The 26,581-nt window shown below is 42.7% G+C and overlaps 1 protein-coding gene across 2 annotated transcripts; it reads right to left on the bottom strand.

Moving 5' to 3' along the window:
* Nucleotides 1-2,179: 2,179 nt before the first annotated feature.
* LOC134911652 (putative nuclease HARBI1) lies at nucleotides 2,180-6,534 on the bottom strand. Of its 2 annotated transcripts, XM_063919753.1 has the most exons (5): nucleotides 5,717-6,534; nucleotides 5,260-5,632; nucleotides 4,927-4,948; nucleotides 3,397-3,933; nucleotides 2,180-2,267 (listed from the first exon to the last, which is right to left on the bottom strand). In XM_063919753.1, exons 1-3 carry the CDS (start codon nucleotides 6,459-6,461, stop codon nucleotides 4,945-4,947), a joined length of 1,122 nt encoding a protein of 373 aa, XP_063775823.1. In that variant the 5' UTR covers nucleotides 6,462-6,534; the 3' UTR covers nucleotides 2,180-2,267; nucleotides 3,397-3,933; nucleotides 4,927-4,944. The 2 variants fall into 2 exon arrangements, with proteins under 2 accessions (XP_063775823.1, XP_063775822.1); XM_063919752.1 differs by lacking the exons at nucleotides 2,180-2,267; nucleotides 3,397-3,933; nucleotides 4,927-4,948 and having other exon boundaries at nucleotides 5,169-5,632.
* Nucleotides 6,535-26,581: the final 20,047 nt, after the last annotated feature.

The following is a 26,581-nucleotide window of genomic DNA, read 5'->3' as shown; positions in this document are numbered from 1 at the left end:
CAGCAATGTACAAAAGACATCCTGGATGAAAACCTGCTCCAGAGCACTCTGGACCTCAGACCAGGGAGACGGTTCATCTTTCAGCAGGACAATGACCGTAAGCACACAGCCAAGATATCAAAGGAGCGGCTTCAGGACAACGCTGTGAATGTCCTTGAGTGGCCCAGCCAGAGCCCAGACTTGAATCCGATTGAACATCTCTGGAGGGATCTGAAAATGGCTGTGCACCGACGCTTCCCATCCAATCCGATGGAGTTTAAGAGGTGCTGCAAAGAGGAATGGGTGAAACTGCCCAAAGATAGCTTGTGGCATCATATTCAAAAAGACTTGCTGTGAATACTTATGTACATGTGATTACTTATTCATTTATTCCATTTTTGAATAAGGCTGTAACAAAATGTTGAAAAAGTGCCTAAAAACATATATCATCATTCCGTTTATAAATATCTCAGCTTATTGCGGATCACTCTGTATGTTCAACAATGTGTCATCGCTGCTTTACCTTGTATACATTTATACTAGTACCCGGGTTCTGAGGTGAATTAAGCCCTGTTAATCACTTATTACTAGGGAGGTAACAGGAGCCCTGGCGAGGGTGGATTGTTATATGATCACATGATATTCAATCTTAATATGATTGGTCAGCTCTTCTTTTATAGCTGTCCTTGGAAGGACAATCGGGTTTGCCCTGACGAAGCTGATGTGAAACGTGCACGTTGGGTGTCGTTTCAGAGCGGCATGAATTTGCCAGCTATAAACTTTCACTGTGAAAAAATGTGTAAAACCAATTGAGATATAGTAACCAATGTACATAATAGGACCAGGATCAATACAATAGAATGGATAGCTATTTAGAAAGCGTTTAGTAAATGTATCTATGTGTTTTAGTTAAAGTACCTGAGGACAGTTCTAATATGTGTATATGGACAGCTTACATACTGAACCATGCCAGATCTCAAGCGGCTTAGCTACAAGCAACAAATGTCCGTGGATATTCCGGTCCGTTTGTGTCCTGCATGCTGAACAACATTAGATCCTAGACGGCACAATAAGGACAGGCGATCTCATAGTATTGTATGTGACATAAGTGTAAATTGATTCTGGCTACAGACCGCTGAATGCAGGGAATCCCTGCACATGAGTTAGAGTTAATTAACGCAAGGAGCGGCATATGTGTTGAAACCCGTCGACCAGACGGGCCTTAGTATAGGTCAATTTACCATATGGAGGACAACACAATAAATACTAGCCAGATAAAAACCAGTGGGTTTACATTCTCTTGTTATCTATACGGAGCTAAATATATTCATAGTACGCTGAGCACTGAGAAGATACATGTGAATGTTATGTCACACAAATGTCAGCAGCTCTATGTGAATTACGGCCCTCATTCCGAGTTGATCGCTAAGTTTTTCGTTCGCACAACCTATTAGTAAAGTTGCGTTAATGTAGTAATTTTGCGAACATCCGCCCCCAACGTATTTTTGCTCATTCGCACGCATTATTACACAAAGTGGGCGTACGCCAAATGACATCGCAGCAATGCAAAAACATCGCAGCAATGCGAACCCATCGCATTAACACATACTTATTCGTAAAAATACTAGGTAGTCGTAGATTTACACATTTATCAGTTAAAGTGCTCACTTTTGCGGAGAAACGCACCACATTGTTTTTTTTTACTATTAAGTGGAATAACACCTTCCAATTAAAAGTCCACAAGCCCTCCTCAATTACAAATCCAATTAGTGACTGAATTGTAATGTTCATGATCAATTAAGTATTTTATAAATACCTGAAGAACACTTTGTAGCCATAAAAGAACCTATTTCTATTTACATGTTTAATATAAATATAGATGTTTGCAATGTGCTTGGTCTAATGTGTTTTGTGTATTTATTAAAGTAGAGTTTTTGTATGTGAATGAAGGTTTTTGCATGTTTATTTAGCCAATAACATGTTTGTTTTAGATTTTTAAAATAACTTACGTTAGCTGTATGAAATGTTTAATGTAAGAAATGTTTGTTCTGCAATCTGCTGTTCCTTTATTGCATTATTAAATAATAAACACCCGCTTAAGTATAATAATTTTCTTTTATTTATTTTTTTAGATTTTTAGAAATGATAAGATAATTTTTGGTTTTAAAAAACATAAAAAAATTAACAAAAATTTTCCATATCATCTAGCAGACCCAGCAAGGCCTGGAGATGTCGCCTCATGTTTCCCACAATCTCCCGCAACGATGTGGGATCTCCAACGGCAACATCTGAAATTAAAAGATAACATAAACATTACTAACTTACTCACATTGCTTATTATACAAGCAAGGCACAAAGCACACTTTAATGCAGGCATGTCCAAACTGCATCCCTCAAGCTGGTGTGAAACTACATATACCAGCATGCGTTAACTCAGTTTTGGGGCCAGGGAATGCCAAACCTGTGTCAGGGCATGCTGGGATGTGTAGTTTCTCTACAGTTGCAGTTGCGCAGTTTGGACAGGCATGCTTAATGGCAAAGTTTATACATCATGGCTGTTTTATGGTACAATCATTAGCAGAAAAACACACAAGCCTGCTCAGGCTTTTTTGGATACTTTTTACAGTATTCTAGACCATGGGCTACATTTACTACTATGTGAGTTCATTTTAAGATGGAGCGTTGCCCATAGCAAACAAGCCAAAATAAGATGATTATCTTGTAGAAGTGGTTCCCCAATTGTAAAGTTTATTTGTATTGGTTGCTATGGGCGACATCCCATGTTAAAGATAACTACCATCTTCGTCACTGTTACACCATGTTGGCATTCATTCACATCTGGAGTGTTTTTTTAATATTTTTAAGGGGTTTGGTGCTGCATCATCACACTGCATATCAACATCTTCAGAAGGCCAACATATCCTAGCATTCCCACACTCCCTGAAAGCTGCCCTTACTAAATAATTGCAAACAGGTTTGACTTTAACAAATAGTCATTTTGTGAGTGTAACTTTCACAACACAAATCACTGTGTCATTAGGCTGCATAACAAAGTGAAGCATGTGTTTTGTAAGTGCAGATATTAAGACTACACAGGCACAAGTGTAAAAGACCAACAACATACTAAACTCCACTCAGGTCTAACTGTTTCCCAGAAAAAAACCCACATATAAACCCTGTTGTCCTGGCAACCCTGGCTACCTAATGAGTGTCAACCTAGAGTGGACACACAAAACATTGCACACATAAACACTGTACATATAATGACACTCACAAATATGTAAATGCAACATGTACACCATGAAGAAAAACACAAATTTTTGTCCTTGGTACAAGATTTCAAACAGTACAACACTGCATGTTATGTCATTGTAAGTGTAAGTAGGTAATCATTTAAAAAAAAAAAAAAAAACTTACTTTCCACGGCAACATGAACACTCCCTGAACTGGCTTCAGGGGCTTCCTCTGCCCATTCACTGGGTGGGGATGTTGGCTGGATGGGTGAAGGCGGCTGGATGGGGGAAGGCGGCTGGATGGGGGAAGGAGGAGGGATTGGGGAAGGAGGAGGGATTGGGGAAGGAGGCTGGATGGGGGAAGGAGGCTGGATTGGTGCTGGAATTTCAGAGGGGGGGTCTGATTGAGAGGGCGAGGGGGGCGGAGAGAAAGTTAAGCCAATAGAGGGTGAGGGGGGCAGAGATGGTGATTTAGAAGTTGAAGGAGAAGGGGTATGGGAAGGAGGAGAAGGGGTCCCAGAAAGAGATGGAGAGGTGTGGTGAGAAGGGGAGTGTAAAGTGGTGTGGGCCAGGGAAGCTGAGGGGGACTGGGAAGATGAGGGGGACTGGGAAGATGAGGGGGACTGGGAAGGGGAGGGGGAGTGAGAAGGGGAGGGGGAGTGAGAAGGGGAGGGGGACTGGGAAGGGGAAGGGGGCGGAGAGGTCTGCCGTTGTTGTTGTCCTATAATGATATTTTTGACAACATTTAGTTTACATGTGAAATTACATAGTAAACAATTTCAATTTTCAATGTTCTGTTCCATGTAAAATACAGTGTTTTTTAGAAATGAAAATCAAACATGTATAAATCCTATTCATGTTGGCCACAGCAAACAAAATGAGTCCTAACTTTTACTTTGAAGCTCATTCCGTAATCTAGTCCATTGAGTCATATTGATTGGTCTAGGCAACATCACCAGATCACTATTCAAGGCACCTTATTATATAGGCAGCAATGATCAAGTATTTGGGAACAGTTTCCTGGCTGGTTATTAATTCTTGAAAACATGCACTTGTTTGGTGACAGTTTGCTACAGTCAGTACTGTTTGCCCTAACCACACACACTGTCCTATTTTGTAAAAAAACACACTCAGCGTTGCAATTAGCCTACCACTTAGTGTAAATTTGCACAATGTTTGCTAATATTCTTATGTAATGTAACTTACTTCGTGTATGCATAGAACGTATTTGCTGGCGGATCTCCGCCAACAGTTCGGGAGTCCTCCTGCGGAGATCACTCCATCTCCTCTCAAGTTGAATGATTGACCGCCTGCTGCGGACGCGAGTCCGCAGCAGGCGGCGGACCTCCGCGTAGGCCTCGCGCTTCACCCGATTTGGGATGAAGCGCCCAACGCGGCGGTCCATCACCGCAACCAGGACGCGGAGCTCACGCCTGGTGAACGGTGCAGCACGCATCTTGGCAATGGCGTTTTCCTTATTTGGGCATATATTTATAGCGTCTGTTAGCATGTGATTGGTCATAAATCTGTTGTCATTTCTAATAACTTTATTGATCTTTGCAATGCTGTGAAGAGCAGTGTTATTTCGCACGAGCGGAAAAACGCATCCGCAGAAGTAAATTTTTGCATAAAAAAAAAAAAAAAAAAACATAACACAAACAGACACAGAGACACACAGTTTTGAATAAAATTGTAAACATATCTGTGTACTCACCACAGTTTGTGTGATCATTCAGCTGGACAGTCACAAAGTGGGCAACATTCAATTTCATTTGTTTTTGTGTTTGTTTAAATAATCAAGATTTTAGGATATAAAACAAATAAGGACACTATTTAGCCACATCACATTATATTTTGTACTAATCTCAAATTGTAAGCTTAACGTGTTAACGGATTTTTACTTTTTTAAAAATGACAAATAAACAAAAACTCCAAAACCATTACACAATGACCTTACAATCTCAAACAAAATGTCAACATTACAAACAAAACATAAGCATACTGTGCTTTGTTTTTTTAACATAAAAATAATATAAAAACACTATACCTGAAATATTCGGCAACAATCCTTGCCCTCACTTGGCTCCCCCTCCGTGTAACACTCCCACCACCGAAGTGTCGAACAACCCCTGGCTCCTCATCAGGCAATTCCTCTGCCTGAGGAAGCTCTACACTACTCCTTACCGCGATATTATGTAGTATTGCGCACAGGACCACTATTTTACTTGCCATCTCCGGCGAATACATGATGTCGCCACCAGTGCGGTGGAGCACACGAAACCGCCCTTTAAGGACACCAATTGTGCGCTCCACCAGCTGCCTAGTGGCAGTAAGCGCGGAGTTAAATGCCATCTGTGGTCCTGGCCTGGGATTACGGTAAGGAGTCATGAGCCAGGGGGTGCAAGGATATCCACGGTCTCCTGTTTGAGGAAAAACCTTAAATTAAAAAGAGTATATTATAAAATTTCATTTATTTTTAAGATAAAAAATATCTTCAAACTCACCCAATAACCACATGTCTGCTCGTTGACTTGCTCTTAATCTCTGCCATATCCCTGATTGTCTAATGACATATGCATCATGTGAACTTCCAGTAAACTTGGCATTCAGGGAAAGGATCTGGAGGGATGGCCCACAAACAACCATTACATTCAGAGAATGAAACAGTTTCCTGTTTCTATAAATTTCTTCATTATGTCTTGGTGGCTGAATAGCAACATGTGTGCCATCCACAACCCCAATAACATGTGGGAAGCGACTACCACCTTCCTCAAATTGCCGCTTCACCACATCTAGGGCACCAACATCCAAAGGCATATCAATGAATTGCTTCACCCGCTTTAGGAAAGCCTGGCAGACACGCCGCAGGACCTTACTGAACTGGCCCTGCGACATGCCAACCAGGTCTCCCACAACATGTTGATATGAGGCTGTAGCCAAAAAATGTAACACAGCAAGGAATTGTGTCAATGGTGGTATTGCTGTAGGATACCGAATTTCAGACTCCAGATCACTCTCTATTATGGAGAGAGTGTCTAGGATTAGATGTGGTGGCAGCCTGTATCTACGCACCACCACATCATCTGGCATCCCAAAAAGTAGGACACGGGTTCTGAAAATTGGTGGCCTAGCACGCCTCCGTTGCCTTGGTTGATGAGGAGCCGGTTGTGGTTGTGGGGCTGGCGGTTGGGGTGGGAGTGCTGGCGTGGGTTGGGGAGGTAGGGCTTCTGCTGCGATAAATATCGACATAACACACTTTTTTGAGATAAAAACAAAAAAATGTTTAATACTCCAAAATTATTTATTAAAAAATATACAAACAATAAATGTATAAAAAAAGGTGGAGTCAACTTACTGCAGGAGCGTACGACATAATTTCTGGGTTCAATTCAGGATCAAAATGAAAAAAAAAAAAAAAAAAAAAAATATTAAATAAAACTACATATGTTAATTTGAGAAAAACCAAAAATGTAAGTTTCTAGATTTCTGAGCATCAAACACATCACAAACACCATAAAACAAATATAAATAAAAATAAAATAAAGGAAAAAATTCAATCAAGTAACAAAAAAAAACCATTTAGTAGCTAGGCCAGGCAAGAAAAACACTACTTTGCAGATCAATCCAGGTAAGAAAAAATACTTGTCTTTACAAAATGGCAAAGAAACATAATAACAACACTTTGAACAAACACAAACAGGCACCAACACAGGCAAAGGGCACTTACCTGATCCAAAATCAATAAAGTTTTTGTGTTTTCTTGCACACCAAAAACTCAAAATATACAAGGGTTTCCTCACCCAAAAAACAACTCCTACAAGAGAACAAAAATGACAGTCAAAAACAACATACAGACCATTCAAACAAACAAACAAACAACAACACAGGCAAAGGGCACTTACCTGATCCAAAATCAATAAAGTTTTTGTGTTTTCTTGCACACCAAAAACTCAAAATATACAAGGGTTTCCTCACCCAAAAAACAACTCCTACAAGAGAACAAAAATGACAGTCAAAAACAACATACAGACCATTCAAACAAACAAACAACAACACAGGCAAAGGGCACTTACCTGATCCAAAATCAATAAAGTTTTTGTGTTTTCTTGCACACCAAAAACTCAAAATATACAAGGATTTCCTCACCCAAAAAACAACTCCTACAAGAGAACAAAAATGACAGTCAAATCAAAGAAGCACAGGTTTATTTACAAAAATGGACCTGCAAAATATATCTGTGTTTTTTATTAAAAATTTAAAAAAAACCAAAAAAAAACAACTTTTAATTCAAAAAATTACCAAGAAGATTTCCTGAATACTCACAAACGAAAAAACGCAACAAAAAATGTCTATATTCAAAACGCAAACGAAAGGACAAATGTATGCTTGACAATTACTCACTCTGCAAATTCCTATAGCACCTTCACGCACAAGCCAACAAACTCAAGTGAAACTCCAAACTACCTACACTCACAGCGTGCAAAGTAGGCCCTTAAATACGCAGTGCAATCAACCAGATTGTGTACACCTGTGTGAATTAACGCTTCGCACGTAGGTATATAAGCGCACACACCTCGCCGTACACGTCATCACAAACATGGCTTCTCGTGAGCAAATCGCAGCAGAGATGGACCGCATTGCAGAGCAGGAGATGGCATTGCGGAAAAGACGCCTAGATTGCCAAAGGCGCATGCTGGAATACGCCTCTGCGGATGTTGAAGAGGCAGGACCTAGTACTCTGCAAATGTCTGCTTCTGAACCACAACAATTGAGTGGGGATACCCTGCCACACACACAAAGTGACCAAACTGAGGAAGAATTGGCTTTAGCCACACAAACACAACAGGCAGAAGCTGCTAGTGAGGAGGAAGATGGTGATGACCAACAAGAAGAAACCTCACAGGCTACCTCCAGACGGAAGAAAAGACAGCCTGCATTCACTAAGAGGGAGTTGCGTGTCTTGGTCACGCAGGCCATGTCCAAAATCCATAGAGGCCCAAAAAACATGGGGGCAGCTTCAAAAGCTCGCATCTGGAGAGACATCACAAAATCTGTGAATGACGATGGCTCCGTCGTCAGAACATCACAGGAAGTGAGACGACGGTAAGTGCATATTGACAGTCCTTTTTCTGTGCTAAGTTGACTAAAAAATGTAGTTACATGTGATGTTATGTCTAGCAAACACAAGCAGAACACGTGTCCTATATATTAGCTTAGACAAATAATAAGACTCTACTTTGTCCCTCTTTCACAATACATATGTAGGTGGGCCGACTTCAAATCCCGCCTGAAGGCAAAGAGGGCTGCGGAGTGGAATGCCTCAAGGGCTACAGGTGGAGGAGCACCTGTCGCTGTGGAGTATACTGACTTGGAGGAGATGGCGATGCCCTGTGTCAGTTATGAGGAGGGCCAAGGGGTGTCTCATATGGACACGGACCTGCCTGAGATCCTGACGGGACATGACTTGGAAGGTAAGTTTACACATTTAGTTGGCTGTAATTTTGACAGTATTTCTAATTACAAACTAATTTTGTATCCTACTTTTTTCCCACACATTCTTCTATTTGCTTGCCACAAAACACAGCACAGGGGGGTGATCCGTTTGAGTCACAGGACGGTTATGTGGTTGAGGCTGAGGTGGAGGGACCTAGTGAGTCTGGCAGTGTGGGCCAACAAATCCCACCTCTGCAGGTTCCTACTGGCCCCCCCACCCAACCCTCTGCTATCCCGGAGATCCTGCTTGAAATCGCTAGGTATGGTGAGAGCCTAAATCGGTTTCAAAACGGGGTCATCCGGGAGGTAAGCCAGATAGCTGTCCGGCTCACTGAGCACCGAACCTGTGTTGAGCAAGGTGTTGCTCAACTCTGCCAACGTCTGGCAGAGATCAGGCAGGGCCAAGAACAACTTGCCTCCTCATTCCAAACCCTTGCAAATAACATCTTGCAAGGGCTCCAGGCCATCGCTGTCTCCCTTGCCCACAGTGGCAGAGAGCCACTCACATCGGCTACATCCCCTGCCCCTGCCCAGGAAGAACAGCCCACTGGGCAGGCCCAACGAAGGTCGCCCCGCAGACCTTCCAAAGAAGAACAGCCTCAGGCGGGGAGAAAAAGAAGAAAGTGATGTCTCTCCAGATGGCCAGCACCCATGTTTTTGATGTTGCCTCTATGTATTTTTGGAGCTGGCTTGTGTGACCAGAATGGATAACTCCCTCTTAGTGAAATGTATTCTTTCTGTTTGGATGTATTGTAGCCTGTGAGTTTATGTGTATAAACACCAGAGCCATCTTCCTCTTACTAGTGTGCTATGTATTGTTGTGTTTGTGTGGTGGATCCTAATTCTTTCTCATTTGGTTTAAAATTTGTGTGTGGCAGGGTGTGTCATGTTTTATTTATGCTTTAAAAATATACTTTTGTCAGAAGCAGAAGTTTGCAGAGTACTGAGTTCTGCTATCTAATGATTGTCAGTGCCATCTGCTTGCTGCTTGGTCCATCTCTGCCTGTGCGACTCACGTGGAGCCATGTTGTTTAAAGGTTGTGAAATATTATGATAGTAATAAAAAATATATTGTAAAAATTTGAGCAGTTTCTTCAAGGTAATGCAGTTCCAGAAAGATTAGGTCAGCATATAGACACTTGTAGACCAATCTGCTAATTCTCCTTAAAAATTGAAAATTCAAAAAAAAAAAAAGGTATGCTTTGCACCACACTTTAATGTCCATATTAAGTAAACAGACACGACACTTTTTATAAATATCTATGGTCAACAGGACATCATTTCAAACATTGTGAGATATTATAAGCAAATATTATTGTGACTTTGAAGACTAAATTAAAGTGTATGCTGCATTATGTGGGTGTTGGTTTATTTGTAACAAATGTTGCAGATTTCAAACACTTTCACAAATATTTTCACTTGCTTGTATTTGGGAGTCTTACACACATTAAAACAAGTTTAAAAAATGCTTACACAACAAATTCAACAAAAAACACACCCTTATTTGGCAGTGTGTGAGATTTATATGTGAGTAGAATAAACATGTAATGTGTGTTCAGACAATTGCTGGTTGGTAACTTTCATCTGCTCATTAATTAACAAGTAATTGGACATCAGATGAATGTGATATCCAATTAACTGCATACACACTTGTACCAGTACTTCGCAAATGTAGAGTAACTGCAGACCTACTCTGCTGCTGCGTGAATGTTGCTACGGTTTCCTATGTTAGTTTTAACAGCGACAATGTTTATTTGCGAAAAACACGCCCATTGCGAGTTGAATACTCCCACACTGTACGCCCACTTTCACGCCCTTGTCGGAGCATTGCGAAGTCTCGCCTCCGCCACGCCCACGCCACTCCTCGTTTTCGTTTGGCAGTTACGGCTTTATTTTTTCTGAGTAATTTTGCACAGTTGTCGTACGTATGTACTCGCGCATGCGTAATCACGCATTTGCGCATGCGCAGATACTTACATTTCGTACATTTGCGATGCGATGACTCTTAGCGATCAACTCGGAATGAGGGCCAACGTTTGCAATCTTGCAACAAATTAATACAGTTCAATGGTGGTTTTTTATATATAAATGTGCAATAGCATAATAGCTTTATTATTTTTTCAGTACTGCGCTTATATCAACTTGGCAGTAGCATTGTAATATATACTTAAGAAGCTGCTTAGATAAAAACTCACATACTAAGATGCTATATGTGGCTAATTCAATGGAACAATATATGATATAACATTATATTCTGGCCCCAGTATATTTTTTATGGAGATTGCTATATTCACAATGATTCCTGCAATGTGCCAATGTCAGGAGATGCAATGAACTGTTCTTAAACACATTGTATTATCTTGTTTGTGAGTACCTATGCAAGAGAATGAAACTCAAATGTAATTTGTCCTCAGTGGTTACAGTGTTGCGGTGTCAGATAACAAAACTGCAACACTGTTAGACCTGACTAGACACAACATATCTCTTCTTCAAAAGTCTACACACAGCCTTTGCAGACAAGTGTACCCCTGCAGCTAGATATATAAATTAAACTATTCAGCAAGACAGCTTGAGGTACATCATGCTAAGAGCAAATGACAATAATTTTTTAGAGCAATATTAAATGTGTTATGGTTATGAAAATTAGATTATTAAGGAGAAGCTGTGACATATGCTGCACCTCATAGATAATTAATATATAGTGATTTGTTGGTTGCAGGAACCAGTCGGACCCTGAATATATAACCATACTCAGTAAGGATTACCCTTATAGTGAAGAGTGAGACAATTGTGTGATGATCCTGGTTTTCATAAACACTTATTATACTATATACAGTAAAATAATAAACCACACACAGTGAATATAATTTAATAATAATTTTTCATTTGATATAGTATTCTTTATTTCATTAAAAAAGACATAGTTCATAAAAAAGACTTTTTCATATATTTCACATCATTTTTATTGGCTGATAATAAAAGTTATATTTTAGATTGATTAAAATTAATTAATTTCTTTTTCTCTCCATGCGCCAACCAAGAGACAATCTTTTCTATTCCCTTTTCTTGGAACTGGGAGACTAGTCAGGATAGAGGGAAAGATGAATGCAGCAATGTACAAAAGACATCCTGGATGAAAACCTGCTTCAGAGCACTCTGGACCTCAGACCGGGGAGACGGTTCATCTTTCAGCAGGACAACGACCGTGAGCACATAGCCAAGATATCAAAGGAGCGGCTTCAGGACAACACTGTGAATGTCTTGGAGTGGCCCAGCCAGAGCCCAGACTTGAATCCGAATGAACATCTCTGGAGGGATCTGAAAATGGCTGTGCACCCATCCAATCTGATGGAGTTTAAGAGGTGCTGCAAAGAGGAATGGGTGAAACTGCCCAAAGATGGCTTGTGGCATCATATTCAAAAAGACTTGCTGTGAATACTTATGTACATGTGATTACTTATTCATTTATTCCATTTTTGAATAAGGCTGTAACAAAATGTTTAAAAAGTGCTTAAAAACATATATCATCATTCCGTTTATAAATATCTCAGCTTATTGCGGATCACTCTGTATGTTCAACAATGTGTCATCGCTGCTTTACCTTGTATACATTTATACTAGTACCCGAGTTCTGAGGTGAATTAAGCCCTGTTAATCACTTAATACTAGGGAGGTAACAGGAGCCCTGGCGAGGGTGGAATGTTATATGATCACATGATATTCAATATTAATATGATTGGTCAGCTCTTCTTTTATAGCTATCCTTGGAAGGACAATCGGGTTTGCCCTGACGAAGCCGATGTGAAACGTGCACATTGGGTGTCGTTTCAGAGCGGCATGAATTTGCCAGCTATAAACTTTCACTGTGAAAATATGTGTAAAACCAATTGAGATATAGTAACCAATGTACATAATAGGACCAGGATCAATACAATAGAATGGATAGCTATTTAGAAAGCGTTTAGTAAATGTATCTATGTGTTTTAGTTAAAGTAACTGAGGACAGTTCTAATATGTGTATATGGACAGCTTACATACTGAACCATGCCAGATCTCAAGCGGCTTAGCTACAAGCAACAAATGTCCGTGGATATTCCGGTCCGTTTGTGTCCTGCATGCTGAACAACATTAGATCCTAGACGGCACAATAAGGACAGGCGATCTCATAGTATTGTATGTGACATAAGTGTAAATTGATTCTGGCTACAGACCGCTGAATGCAGGGAATCCCTGCACACGAGTTAGAGTTAATTAACGCAAGGAGCGGCATATGTGTTGAAACCCGTCGACCAGACGGGCCTTAGTATAGGTCAATTTACCATATGGAGGACAACACAATAAATACTAGCCAGATAAAAACCAGTGGGTTTTCATTCTCTTGTTATCTATACGGAGCTAAATATATTCGTAGTACGCTGAGCACTGAGAAGATACATGTGAATGTTATGTCACACAAATGTCAGCAGCTCTATGTGAATTACGTTTGCAATCTTGCAACAAATTAATACAGTTCAATGGTGGCTTTTTATATATAAATGTGCAATAGCATAATAGCTTTATTATTTTTTCAGTACTGCGCTTATATCAACTTGGTAGTAGCATTGTAATATATACTTAAGAAGCTGCTTAGATAAAAACTCACATACTAAGACGCTATATGTGGCTAATTCAATGGAACAATATATGATATAACATTATATTCTGGCCCCAGTATATTTTTTATGGAGATTGCTATATTCACAATGATTCCTGCAATGTGCCAATGTCAGGAGATGTAATGAACTGTTCTTAAACACATTGTATTATCTTGTTTGTGAGTACCTATGCAAGAGAATGAAACTCAAATGTAATTTGTCCTCAGTGGTTACAGTGTTGCGGTGTCAGCTAACAAAACCGCAACACTGTTAGACCTGACTAGACACAACATGGCCCTCATTCCGAGTTGTTCGCTCGCAAGGCGATTATAGCAGAGTTACACACGCTAAGCCGCCGCCTACTGGGAGTGAATCTAAACATCTTAAATGTGCGACCGATGTATTCGCAATATTGCGATCAAAACCGAGTTAGCAGTTTCTGAGTAACTCCAGACTTACTCTGCCTGTGCGATCAATTCAGTGCTTTTCGGTTCCGGCTGACGTCATAAACACACCCAGCGTTCGCCCAAGCACTCCCACCGTTTCTCCAGACACGCCTGCGTTTTTTCCGGAAACGGTAGCGTTTCCTGCCACACGCCCCTAAAACGCCGTACATCCGCCCAGTAACACCCATTTCCTGTCAATCACAATGCGTTCTCCGGAGCGACGAAAAAGCCGTGAGTAAAATTACTTTCTTCTTAGTAAAGTTACTTGACGCATGCGCAGTGCGAACATTACGCATGCGCACTAAGAGAATTCTCACTGCGATGCGATGAAAAATACCGAGCGAACAACTCGGAATGAGGGCCTATATCTCTTCTTCAAAAGTCTACACACAGCCTTTGCAGACAAGTGTACCCCTGCAGCTAGATATATAAAATTAAACTATTCAGCAAGACAGCTTGAGGTACATCATGCTAAGGGCAAATGACAATAATTTTTTAGAGCAATATTAAATGTGTTATGGTTATGAAAATTAGATTATTAAGGAGAAGTTGTGACATATGCTGCACCTCATAGATAATTAATATATAGTGATTTGAAGGTTGCAGGAACCAGTCGGACCCTGAATATATAACCATACTCACTAAGGATTACCCTTATAGTGAAGAGTGAGACAATTGTGTGATGATCCTGGTTTTCATAAACACTTATTATACTATATACAGTAAAATAATAAACCACACACAGTGAATATAATAAAGAATACTATATCAAATGAAAAATTATTATTAATTTCATTAAAAAAGACATAGTTCATAAAAAAGACTTTTTCATATATTTCACATCATTTTTATTGGCTGATAATAAAAGTTATATTTTAGATTGATTAAAATTAATTAATTTCTTTTTCTCTCCATGCGCCAACCAAGAGACAATCTTTTCTATTCCCTTTTCTTGGAACTGGGAGACTAGTCAGGATAGAGGGAAAGATGAATGCAGCAATGTACAAAAGACATCCTGGATGAAAACCTGCTTCAGAGCACTCTGGACCTCAGACCGGGGAGACGGTTCATCTTTCAGCAGGACAACGACCGTGAGCACATAGCCAAGATATCAAAGGAGTGGCTTCAGGACAACACTGTTCGGATGCACTGTATGTATATATATATGTATATATATGTATATATATATATATATATATATATATATATGTTCTAGTGGTAAATCAGTCACGCCTTCAGTGTTAAAACCAATAATTCAATAGTATTATCCTCAGATAATCATTCAAATGTGCGTACCGGACATAAGGGGATCAGTCATCTTATACGGAGTATCTTTGCATCAGGAAACCACATACTCCTCCTCTTCTTTGACTCGTCATGGTATTGGTGTAGAGTTTATACGTGCAAATATGCAAAACAGTGTGTCAATTATTTTGCTCTTTCAAAGTGATTTAAGTGCTGATACGTGCAAACTTGCAAAGTGACTATGTGCAGCAAAAAAAGTGCTAGAGTGCTTATAGTATAAAAAAGATAAAAATGTTTAAAAATTAATTAGGCTGGTTAGGCTAATAGAACTGTGCTGACCCGATATAGGTAATGTGCTTATTAACCAATTCCTGGGGGTGCAACACCAACCTTTAGTGAGCAAGATGAAAGTAATATTTATATGCAGCACTCACATTTGCATTGCACTCTGTTGAAAGGTGCCCCTGTTCAGACAGCAGTAATGAGATACCTTAAAGATCAAAACAGGGCTCCCATACGGGAAAGATGAAATCTCTGATAGTGTAGTATCATTAAGAAAAAAGTTTTTAATATAAAATGACAAGAAAAAACATACAGATGGACTCGTTCAATTATTTAAAAAACATAGTGCTTATCTGTTGCCTCTCATGGGTAGAGCGGAGAGCAGGTAATAAATGCCATGGGCATCTATATGTTTTTTCTGTCATTTTATAGTAAAAACTTTTTTCTTAATGATATATAGTGGTTAGCGCTGTTTGCACCCTCTACGAATAAATAAATAATATATATATATATATATATATATATATATATATATATATATATATATATATATATATATATATATATATATATATATATATAAATGAATTGTTCCAAAGGAGGCACTCTCCAGACTTTTAACAAAAAAAATTATTCAGTGCAAATTCAAAATAGTATACTAAGCTTCTCAAACGTTTTCATCCCACAAGGGGCCTTCACCAACAGTCTCCCTGCTTCGTGGGACGTAGGGGGAAGAAGTAGGAACCAACTTCCTAAATAGTATCATGGCTCTGCTTCTGCTGACAGGACACCATTAGCTCCTGAAGGGTACTGAACACTAGCTGCGGCTATGCGCTCACTCCCACAGCACGCCGTCACCCCCTTAACAGAGCCAGAAGTCAGAAGACTGGTGAATAGTATTACTGGAGATCTACAGAGAGGGACCTCCTTTCATCGTGACGGCTTAAGGTACCGCGCAGCGAGTGGTAACGCTTCGCTAGCATGCTATCCAAACACAGAGCCCATCAGGGTGCAGGGGGGGGGGGGCCTGGGCAGCATGAAACCTTCTCTCACTGGCAAAAGGTAGCATAAGATGTTGTGGCACAGTGCTACACCCCCGCCAGTATAAATATTAGAAATTAGCTCTGAGGGGAAACAGAGGGTGGCGGAGCTTCTTCCTCAGGCAGCCAGCACACTGCTCAGCGCCATTTTTCTCCCACCTGCTGCAGGGAAACAAACGCTGATCCTCCTCTCCACTTCTGAATCAAGTATCAGGGTGCAAAAAGGAGGGGGGAGGGCAGTGTAATTTGGGTGCTCAGTCATATTAGTGGCAATATATAAGCGCTTAAGGTCTCTGTGTTCAAAGTACATGTCACAGGGATTTTTTCCTTGGCACTGAGTTGTGAGCTGACAATTCCTGGTCTGTGTCCTTCTGACAGATTTTACTGTGGGTCTGTCCCCAATATGCCCCGGAGTGTCTATGGTGTGATTGTGCACGTGTGTGACATGTCTGAGGCAGGGAGCTCTTCCCCTGAGGGAGCCATTTTAGGGACACAGAGTTGAATGGGTTAAAGAATTACGTGATAGTGTGAATCATATCAGTAAGAGATTGGATAAGTCTGAGTCTCATGCAGAAAATTGGAGAAAATCAGTGGAAGATGTGATTTTTAATAGTTCTGCCTTTTCATCCACAGGGGACCCCTCTGGTTCACAAAAAATATCTTTTGCACAAGTAGTACAAACTGACACCGACACAGACTCTGATTCCTGTGTCGACACTAGTGATTCCAGGGGAATAGATCCAAAGTTAGTGAAAAACATTCAAACACGATTGTTGCTATAATGGAGGTGTTAGAAGCTACGGAGCCCCTTCCTTTACCACTGGAGAAGGCTTATTTTAATAAAGAGAAGAAAATTAATGTAACTTTCCCTCCATCTCATGAGCTGAACAGTTTCTTTGAGGGAGTCTGGACTAACCCTGAAAAGAGATTTCAGATTCCAAATAGAATTCAGGCAGCTTACCCTTTTCCAACAGAGGACAGGAAAAGGTGGGAATCACCCCCCATTTTAGACAGTGCCCTGTCTCGGTTAACAAAAAAGGTTATCTCCCTGCGTCTGGAATGGCTTCACTAAAGGAGCCAGCAGACTGCAAGTTAGAGACTACGTTAAAATCTATCTATGTGACCAATGGGACACTACTCAGGCCTACCATTGCCTGTGTGTGGGTGAGTAGTGCTATTGAAAAGTGGTCAGAAAACTTGTCATCAGACATTGACACAATAGATAGAGACGAGATACTCCTAACATTGGGTCATATCAAAGACGCTGCTGCATATATGCTGGAAGCCATGAAAGATATTGGTCTCTTGGGATCAAGAGCCGCTACCATGGCAATTTCAGCACGTAGGGTGTTGTGGATTCGCCAATGGAATGCTGAGGCAAATTCCAAAAGAAATATGGAGGCTCTCCCGTATAAAGGCGAGGCCTTGTTTGGGGATGGGCTGGATGCCTTAGCCTCTGCAGCTACCGCAGGTAAGTCGACATTTTTACCTAATGCTCCTGCGCCGGCGAAAAAGACACATCACTCTCAGATGCAGTCCTTTCGGCCCAATAAATACAAAGAGGGTAAAGGTTCCCCTTTCTTTGCAGGTAAAGGAAGGGGAAAAGGTAAAAAGTCCACAGCCTCTCCCGGATCACAGGAGCAGAAATCAACCTCTGCTTCTGCCAAATCTTCAGCATGACGCTGGGGCTCCCTTGCGGGAGTCCACTCAAGTGGGGGCACGTCTGAAACTCTTCAGTCAGATTTGGGTCCAATCTGGCCTGGACCCGTGGGTCTCACAAATAGTGTCCCATGGATACAAGCTGGAGTTTCAAGACATTCCCCCATGCCGATTTTTCAAATCGGCCTTACCAGTTTCTATCCAGACAGGGAAGTGGTATCAACAGCAATACAAAAACTGTGTCAGGATCAAGTGATTGTCCTGGTCCCCTTGTCGCAACAAGGAGAAGGGTTTTATTCAAGCCTTTTCGTAGTTCCGAAGCCGGACGGCTCGGTCAGACCGATTCTAAATTTGAAAACACTGAATCTCTACCTGCAAAGGTTCAAATTCAAGATGGAATCTCTGAGGGCAGTGATTTCCAGTCTGGAGGAAATGGACTTCATGGTGTTAGTGAAAAGATGCCTACTTACATGTTCCTATCTATCCTCCGCATCAGGCTTATCTGAGATTTGCAGTGCAGGATTGTCATTACCTATTTCAGAGGTTGGCGTTCGGACTCTCCACGGCACCGAGGGTCTTCACCAAGGTGATGGCGGAGATGATGGTCCTCCTTCAACAGCAAGGAGTCAATATAATTCCTTACCTGGATGATGTTCTGATAAAAGCGAGGTCCAGGGAAAGGTTGGTGCAGAATATTGCACTCTCCCTGACAGTACTTCAACAACACGGTTGGATCATAAATTTTCCAAAGTCACAGTTGGAACCGACGACAAGATTATTGTTTCTGGGGATGATACTGGACACAGAAGTACAGAGGGTATTTCTTCCAGTAGCAAAGGCTCTGGAAATCCAGAGAATGGTCAAACAAATTCTGAAACCAACAAGAGTGTCGATTCATTAATGCATTCGGTTGTTTGGGGAGATGGTAGCGGCCTACGAGGCCATACAGTTTGGCCGAATCCATGCCAGAGTATTCCAGTGGGACCTGTTGGACCAGTGGTCCGGATGCAATCTACACATGCATCAGAGGATAATCCCATCTTCCAAAGCCAGAATTTCGCTCCTGTGGTGGCTGCACAGTTCTCACCTCCTGGAAGGACGCAGGTTCGGGATTCAGGACTGGGTCCTAGTAACCACGAATGCAAGTCTCCTAAGCAGGGGAGCAGTCACACAGGAAAAAAGCTTCCAAGGAAAATGGTCAAGTCAAGAAACCTGTCTTCATATAAACGTTCTGGAATTGAGAGCCATTTACAAAGGCCTTCTACAAGCAGGGCATCTTCTTCAAGATCAACCCGTGCAGATCCAGTCAGACAATGTAACAGCAGTCGCGTACATAAACCGTCAGGGCAGAACGAAAAGCAGAGCGGCAATGGCAGAGGTGACAAAGATCCTCCTCTGGGCAGAAATACATGCAAGAGCTCTGTCTGCAATTTTTATTCTGGGAGTGGACAACTGGGAAGCAGACTTCCTCAGCAGACACGATTTCCATCCAGGAGAGTGGGGCCTCCACCAAGAAGTCTTTGCAGAAGTGACAGGTCTTTGGGGAGATCCTCAAGTAGACATGATGGCATCTCGTCTCAACAAGAAGCTTCAGAGATATTGTTCCAGTTCGAGAGACCATCAAGCAATAGCAATGGATGCACTGGTGTCACAGTGGGTTTTTCGGTCGGTGTATGTCTTTCCTCCACTTCCACTGATACCAAAAGTTATCAAGCTCATAAGAAGAAGGGTTCGAGCGATCCTCATTGTCCCAGACTGGCCATGGGGGGCGTGGTATCCAGATCTTCAGGAGAGCTCGTAGAAGATCCTCGGCCTCTTCCTCTTCGTGAGGACCTGCTGCTGCAGGGGCCGTGTGTGTATCAAAACTTACCGCGTCAACGTTTGACGGCATGGCTGTTGAGCGCCGGATTCTAGCCCGTAAGGGTATTCCCAAAGAAGTCATCCACACTCTTATTCAGGCCAGGAAAGGAGTAACGTCTAGACATTATTACCGTATTTGGAGAAAATATGTGTCTTGGTGTGAATCCAAGAAAGCTCTTACGGAAGAGTTTCACTTGGGACGTTTTCTCCATTTTCTGCAGGCAGGTGTGGATGCGGACCTGAGATTGGGTTCAATCAAGGTTCAGATTTCGGCCTTATTGGTTTTCTTTCAAAAACAATTGGCCTCTCTTCCAGAAGTTCAGACCTTCGTGAAAGGGGTGCTGCACATCCAACCTCCCTTTGTGCCTCCGGTGGCACCATGGGACCTTAATGTGGTGTTGCAATTCCTTCAATCGTATTGGTTTGAACCTCTACAAGAGATAGAATTGAAGTTTCTCACTTGGAAAGTGGCCATGCTATTGGCCTTGGCTTCCGCAAGGAGGGTATCTGAGTTGGGGGCCTTGTCTCACAACAGCCCTTACCTGATCTTCCATGAAGATAGGGCGGAGTTGAGAACTCGCCAACAATTTCTTCCGAAGGTGGTTTCGTCTTTCCATATAAACCAGCCTATTGTGGTGCCAGTGGCTACTGACACCTTTGCTGCATCAAAGTCTCTTGATGTGGTTAGAGCTTTGAAAATGTATTTAGCAAGAACAGCTAGGATTCGGAAAACAGAGGCTCTGTTTATCCTGTATGTTCCCAACAAGATTGGGAGTCCTGCTTCTAAGCAGACCATTGCGTGCTGGATCAGAGGGACGATTCAGCACACTTATTCCACGGCAGGATTGCCGGTACCGAATTCGGTGAATGTCCATTCTACTAGAAAGGTGGGCTCATCCTGGGTGGCTGCCCGGGGGGTCTCGGCGCTACAACTTTGCCGAGCAGCTGCTTGGTCAGGGTCAAACACGTTTGCAAAGTTTTAAATGTTTGACACCTTGGCCAATGAGGACCTCAAGTTTGGTCAATCAGTGCTGCAGGGTCATCCGCACTCTCCCGCCCATACTGGAGCTTTGGTATAACCCCATGGTACTGAAGTGGACCCCAGCATCCTCCAGGACGTATGAGAAAATAGGATTTTAATACCTACTGGTAAATCCTTTTCTCCTAGTCCGTAGAGCAGGGCTGGCCAAATCAGTCCTCAAGATCTACCAACAGTTCACATTTTGCAGACCACCTAGCTAGTGCACAGGTGTAGTCATTACTAATTAAGATGTGCTGCATTCATTCCTAACTGACAATTCTACAGAACTCCAGGAGGCCTGGAAAACATGTACATGTACTGTTGGTAGATCTCGAGGACTGGTTTGGCCAGCCCTGCCGCAGAGGATGTTGGGCACACGACCCAGTGCGTACTTTACCTGCAGTAGTTAGTTTTGTAGTTACACGTGTGTGTGTGTTATGATTTTTTCAGCATGTTGCTGCAGTTGTTCATACCTGTTGGTATGTGTTAAGTTGAATGCCATGCTGTGCGGCGTGGTTGAGGTGTGAGCTGGTATGAATCTCACCATTAGTTTAAAAGTAAATCCTTTCCTCGAAATGTCCGTCTCCCTGGGCACAGTTCCTATACTGAGGTCTGGAGGAGGGGCATAGAGGGAGGAGCCAGTTCACACCCTTGAAAAGTCTTAAAGTGCCCATGGCTCCTGCAGAACCGTCTATACCCCATGGTACTAAAGTGGACCCCAGCATCCTCTACGGACTAGGAGAAAAGGATTTACCGGTAGGTACTAAAATCCTATTTTCAGCACGTTGCTGTTATGTTCATGCTGGTTAGCGTGTGTTAGGTTGAATGCCATGTTGTGCGGCATGGTTGAAGTGTGAGCTGGTGTGAATCTCACCATTAACTTAAAAGTAAATCCTTTTCTCGAATTGTCCGTCTCACTGGGCACAGTTCCTATACTGAGGTCTGGAGAAGGGGCATAGAGGGAGGAGCCAGTTCACACTCTGAAAAAGTCTTAAAGTGCCCATGGTTCCTGCAGAACCGTCTATACCCCATGGTACTAAAGTGGACCCCAGCATCCTCTACGGACTAGGCGAAAGGGATTTACCGGTAGGTATAAAAATCCTGTTTTTATTCTTTTCAGCATTCTTGGGATCAGAGGAAGTGGAGGAAACACGCACACCATCTGATGAAGTCATCAGAGCATCCACTGCCACTGCCTGTGGGTCTCTTGACCTGGAACAATACAGCTTGAGTTTCTTGTTGAGATGAGAGGCCATCATGTCAATGTGTGGATATCTCCACCGACGTGTCAAGTACTTTAAGGCCCCACTCCACCGAGTGCAGGTCGTGTCTGCTAAGGAAGTCTGCTTCCCAGTTGTCTACTCCCGGAATGAAGACCGCCGTCAAAGCCACAGCGTTTTTTTTCTGCACAGAAGAGAATTCTTGACACCTCTGACATTGCTGTTCTGCTTTTCACTCCGCCCTGTTGGTTTATGTACGAAACTGCCGTCATATTGTCCGGATGGACTGGAATGGCTCGATCCTGAAGAAAATAAGAGGCCTGCAGAAGGGCTTTGTATATGGCCCTGAGCTCCAGAATGTTGATTGGAAGGGTGACTTCCTGACTTGACCATCTTCCTTGAAACTGCACCCCCTGGGTGACTGCTCCCTAACCTCTGAGGCTTGCATCCGTGGTTAACAGGATCCAGTCCTGAATTCCAAACCTCCAACCCTCGATGAGGTGAGCAATCTGTAGCCACCACAGAAGGGAGATCCTAGCTTTTGTCAACAGACGGATCTTCTGATGCATGTGAAGATGCGATCCTGACCATTTGTCCAACAGATCGAGCTGGAAGGGTCTTGCATGAAACCTTCCGTATTGAAGCTCCTCGTAAAAAGGCCACCATTTTCCCCAGAACTGGAATGCATAGATATCCGAATTGGCTTCAGGACATCCCGAACCATCGACTGGATTACCAATGCCTTTTCCAACAGAAGGAACACTTTCTGCGACTCCATGTCCCATATCCTTCCCAGGAATGGGAGCTTCCGTGTTGGCTCTAGGTGAGATTTCAGAAGGTTCAGAATCCACCCGTGATCCTGGAGAAGTTTGGTTGAGAGGCCAATGCTGTCCAGCAACCTCTACCTGGATGGCGCTTTTATCAGAAGATTGTCCAGATACGGAATTATATTCACTCCCTGCTTGCGAAGGAGAAACACAATTTCTGCCATCACTTTGGTGAATACCCTCGGTACCGTGGAGAGACCAAATAGCAGGGCCTGGAACTGGAAGTGACAGTCCTGTAGTGCAAACCGTACCTAAGCCTGATGAGGTGGCCAGATCGGAATGTGAAGGTACGCATCCCTGATATCCAGAGACACAAGGAATTCCCCTTCCTCCAGACCTGAGATCACCGCTCTCGGAGACTCCATCTTGAACTTGAACACTTTTAAGAATGGATTCAAGGACTTGAGGTTCAGAATTGGTCGTACAGAACCGTCCGGTTTCGGTACTACAAACAAGTTGGAATAGTATCCCTTGTTGTGCAGATGAGATGGAACTGGAACAGTGACTTGAGTCTGTACCAGTTTTTGGATGGCCTGCTGTAAAGTTATACTTGCCTCTTCTGAAGCTGGTAAGCATGATTTGAAGAATCTGTGAGGTGGAAGGTCTTGGAAATCCAGTCTCTATCCCTGGGAAATAAGATCTATGACCCAGGGATCCTGGCACAAACTTGACCAGGTGTGACTGAAGAATTTTAGTCAGGCTCCCACCTTACAGCCCTCCAGGCCTTGCGGTCCACCGTTATGCTGAAGGCTTTGAGGAAACAGAGTCTGAGCTCTGTTCCTGAGCACCAGCAGTTGCTGGTTCACCTCTTGCACCTCTGGAAGACGTAGAAGTGCCTCTGGATTTACCCTTAAACTTGGCTGTCCGAAAGGACTGTAAATTTGAAGATGAATAAGCTTTCCTGGCTGGGGGAGCTGCGGAAGGAAGATACGTGGACTAACCCGCAGTAGCTTTGGAGATCCATTTTTCTAATTTGTTTCCAAACAAGGCCCCTCCTGTGAATGGCAGGCCTTCCACGCCTTTCCTGGAGTCTGCATCAGGAGTCCATTGGCGTAGCCACAAGCCCCTGAGTGCTGACACTGCCATAGCGGTGGTGCGTGCATTAAGAAAACAAATCTCTTTTATGGCCTCCACCATAAAGTTCGCAGAGTCCTGTATATGCTGCAGGAGTAAAACAACACCCCCCCTAGACAAGTAATCTAACCCCTCAATTAGGTTACCTGACCATTTAGCAATGGCTTTTGTGATCCACGCACATGCAGTAGTGGGTGTTTGGGTCACCCTAACAGCTGTGTACAATGATTTGAGTGTAGTCTCAATTTTACGATCAGCCGTATCTTTTAGGGAGGCTGCACCAGGGACAGACAATACAATTTTACGTGACAGCCTACAGACTGATGCGTCCACTATCAGTAGATTTTCCCATTTTTTCCTATCCTCTAGTTGAAAAGGAAAAGATGAGAGCAACCTTTTAGGGATTTGAAATTTCTTAGCAGGATTAACCCACGGTTCTTCAAACAGGGTATTCAATTCCTTTGATGCAGGAAAAGTGACTGAGGACTTCTTTTTTACATTAAAATAAGATTCCTCACACTCCTCTGACACCTTATCAGGAATTTGCAGAACATCTCTGATAGCCTCTATAAGAGCCTCTATTCCCTGTGACAGAGTAGCATCCCCCCCTCCAAATCCTCCTCACCCTCCTCCATGTCTGACCCGTCAGAGAAAGACTGCAGAATATTGGTCAGAGATAATTTTTGCGGACAAATGGGAGGGGATTGAGACGCTGGTTTGGGGACTGAGTCTCTATTCGTGAACTCATCCACAGTCTGTCTTAAGTATTGCGTCTCTTTCTCATTGCGGGATAGCTTTGTAGAAATATTTAAGATCATTCCCTTAGTGGAAGTAACCCGATCTGGTTCATCCCCGCTATTCTGGGAAGGTGCACTGCCCTGAATACCCAGTAGTGAGCCCCCTGGTGAAGAGGAACACTCCACTGTACAAGAAACACACTCTTTTCCTGACATAATGTAAATGTGACAACACACACACACACACACACACACACACACGAAAGGTTAAGTACAATTAACCCACAAAGAGCCCTTCAGGGAGACACAGAGTTATTTGGAGCCAGCCCCTACCGCGCCCTTATCGCTAATACCAAGCTTAGCCGGTTCACAGACTAAGTACCCTGATTTGGGACTTAGTACACTAAGAATCGCTCCGTCCCTGCTATGACCCCCTGGTACCGCTAAGGTAATCTTGGGTCTCTCCGGAGGAGCTGAGCATCCCTGTCAGTCAGCGTCTATGTCCACTGCAGAGGAAAAATGGCGCTAATGAGCGGCTGGATCCTCTCATAGTGAAGGCCCCGCCCCTTCAATGGCATGCGGTCTTCCCACTTTTTTTATACTGGCTGAGGTAATCTGGTGCTTAAAATGGAGAGAAAACCGGTTTAAGGCTATTTTTGCCAGTGTGGGTACTGTGTACAGTGTACTGAGACGCAGCTGTGTACTGTGTCTGGAGATGCATTCTGCCCCGGTTAGAAGCCGTGCGTCTCCGATCACTCATGCAGCCATAATAGTCGGGATGCCAGCTTAGTACTCACCACTCTTCTTTCTTCTGGCTCTGTTAGGGGTGGCGGCATGCTGCGGGAATGTACGCTCACCGTGGTGGGGCTTGCGAATAGTTTCCTCAGGAGCTCAGTGTCCTGTCAATGGGGAACGGGACCATTAACCCTTCAAGAGATTGGGACATTCCCCCCTCACTAAGTCCCACGAAGCAAGCAGGCTGGTGCCAACCAGCCCTGCCTGAAAATAACAAACATATACAACTCTTAAAGTGACCATGGCTCCTAGTGGACCAGTCTATACCCCCATGGTACTAAATGGAACCCCAGTATCCTCTAGGACGTAAGAGAAATGATGCTGAATTCTGCCAACGCTGGTTTGCAATTTTAAATAAATGCAGTTTGGACTTAATGATCTTAGTCATAGAGGAAGCAGGTAAAGAACTCAAAACCACAAAGTACAAAATAGAGGCCTTTTCTGACCAACATGCATCGATTTTACAAGATACTGCATATCAACACTTCTGGTATCGACTGACCACACAATGCGACCAGTATAAAAAGGACCTCATAAAATATAAGAAGAACAAACTACATACTGTTACATCAGACTACGAGAACAATGTGGTATACAAATGGCTTAAAGGACCAGACTCAACTTCAGGAAATCAGTGAAGAGATCCAAGAACACCATGGCGAAATAGACAATATTGCCAAAAACATGATGTTGCCTCATCAAACAGCGCCAGTGATTTTCAAGTGGCCGATTCAGATGACTCTTCAATTTCCAAGGCTGACCCTTTAGGGACAACTACGCGGGTCAGAGCAGAAATCTCTCCCTCAGGCCTACACGCAGGGGCCGACAAAACAAAAGGAAACACAAAAACATAACCAAAGAAAAAGTAATCTACAATTTATATTCCAAGGTTCTCATAGATATGGAAAATAAGGTACTATCTAAATGACTATCGTTTATTCCTACTAATAAACATTGCAAATTTGAATGGAAGGTTGAAAATTATGAATCTGCTAGATCCTTACGTCTAAAGGAACACTTTCAGCACAAACCTATG

This window comes from Pseudophryne corroboree, chromosome 4 (assembly GCF_028390025.1).
Source record: "Pseudophryne corroboree isolate aPseCor3 chromosome 4, aPseCor3.hap2, whole genome shotgun sequence".
Taxonomy (NCBI): domain Eukaryota; kingdom Metazoa; phylum Chordata; class Amphibia; order Anura; family Myobatrachidae; genus Pseudophryne; species Pseudophryne corroboree.
Note: the sequence above shows the minus strand (reverse complement) of the source record. Positions and strands in the feature narration are given on the sequence as shown.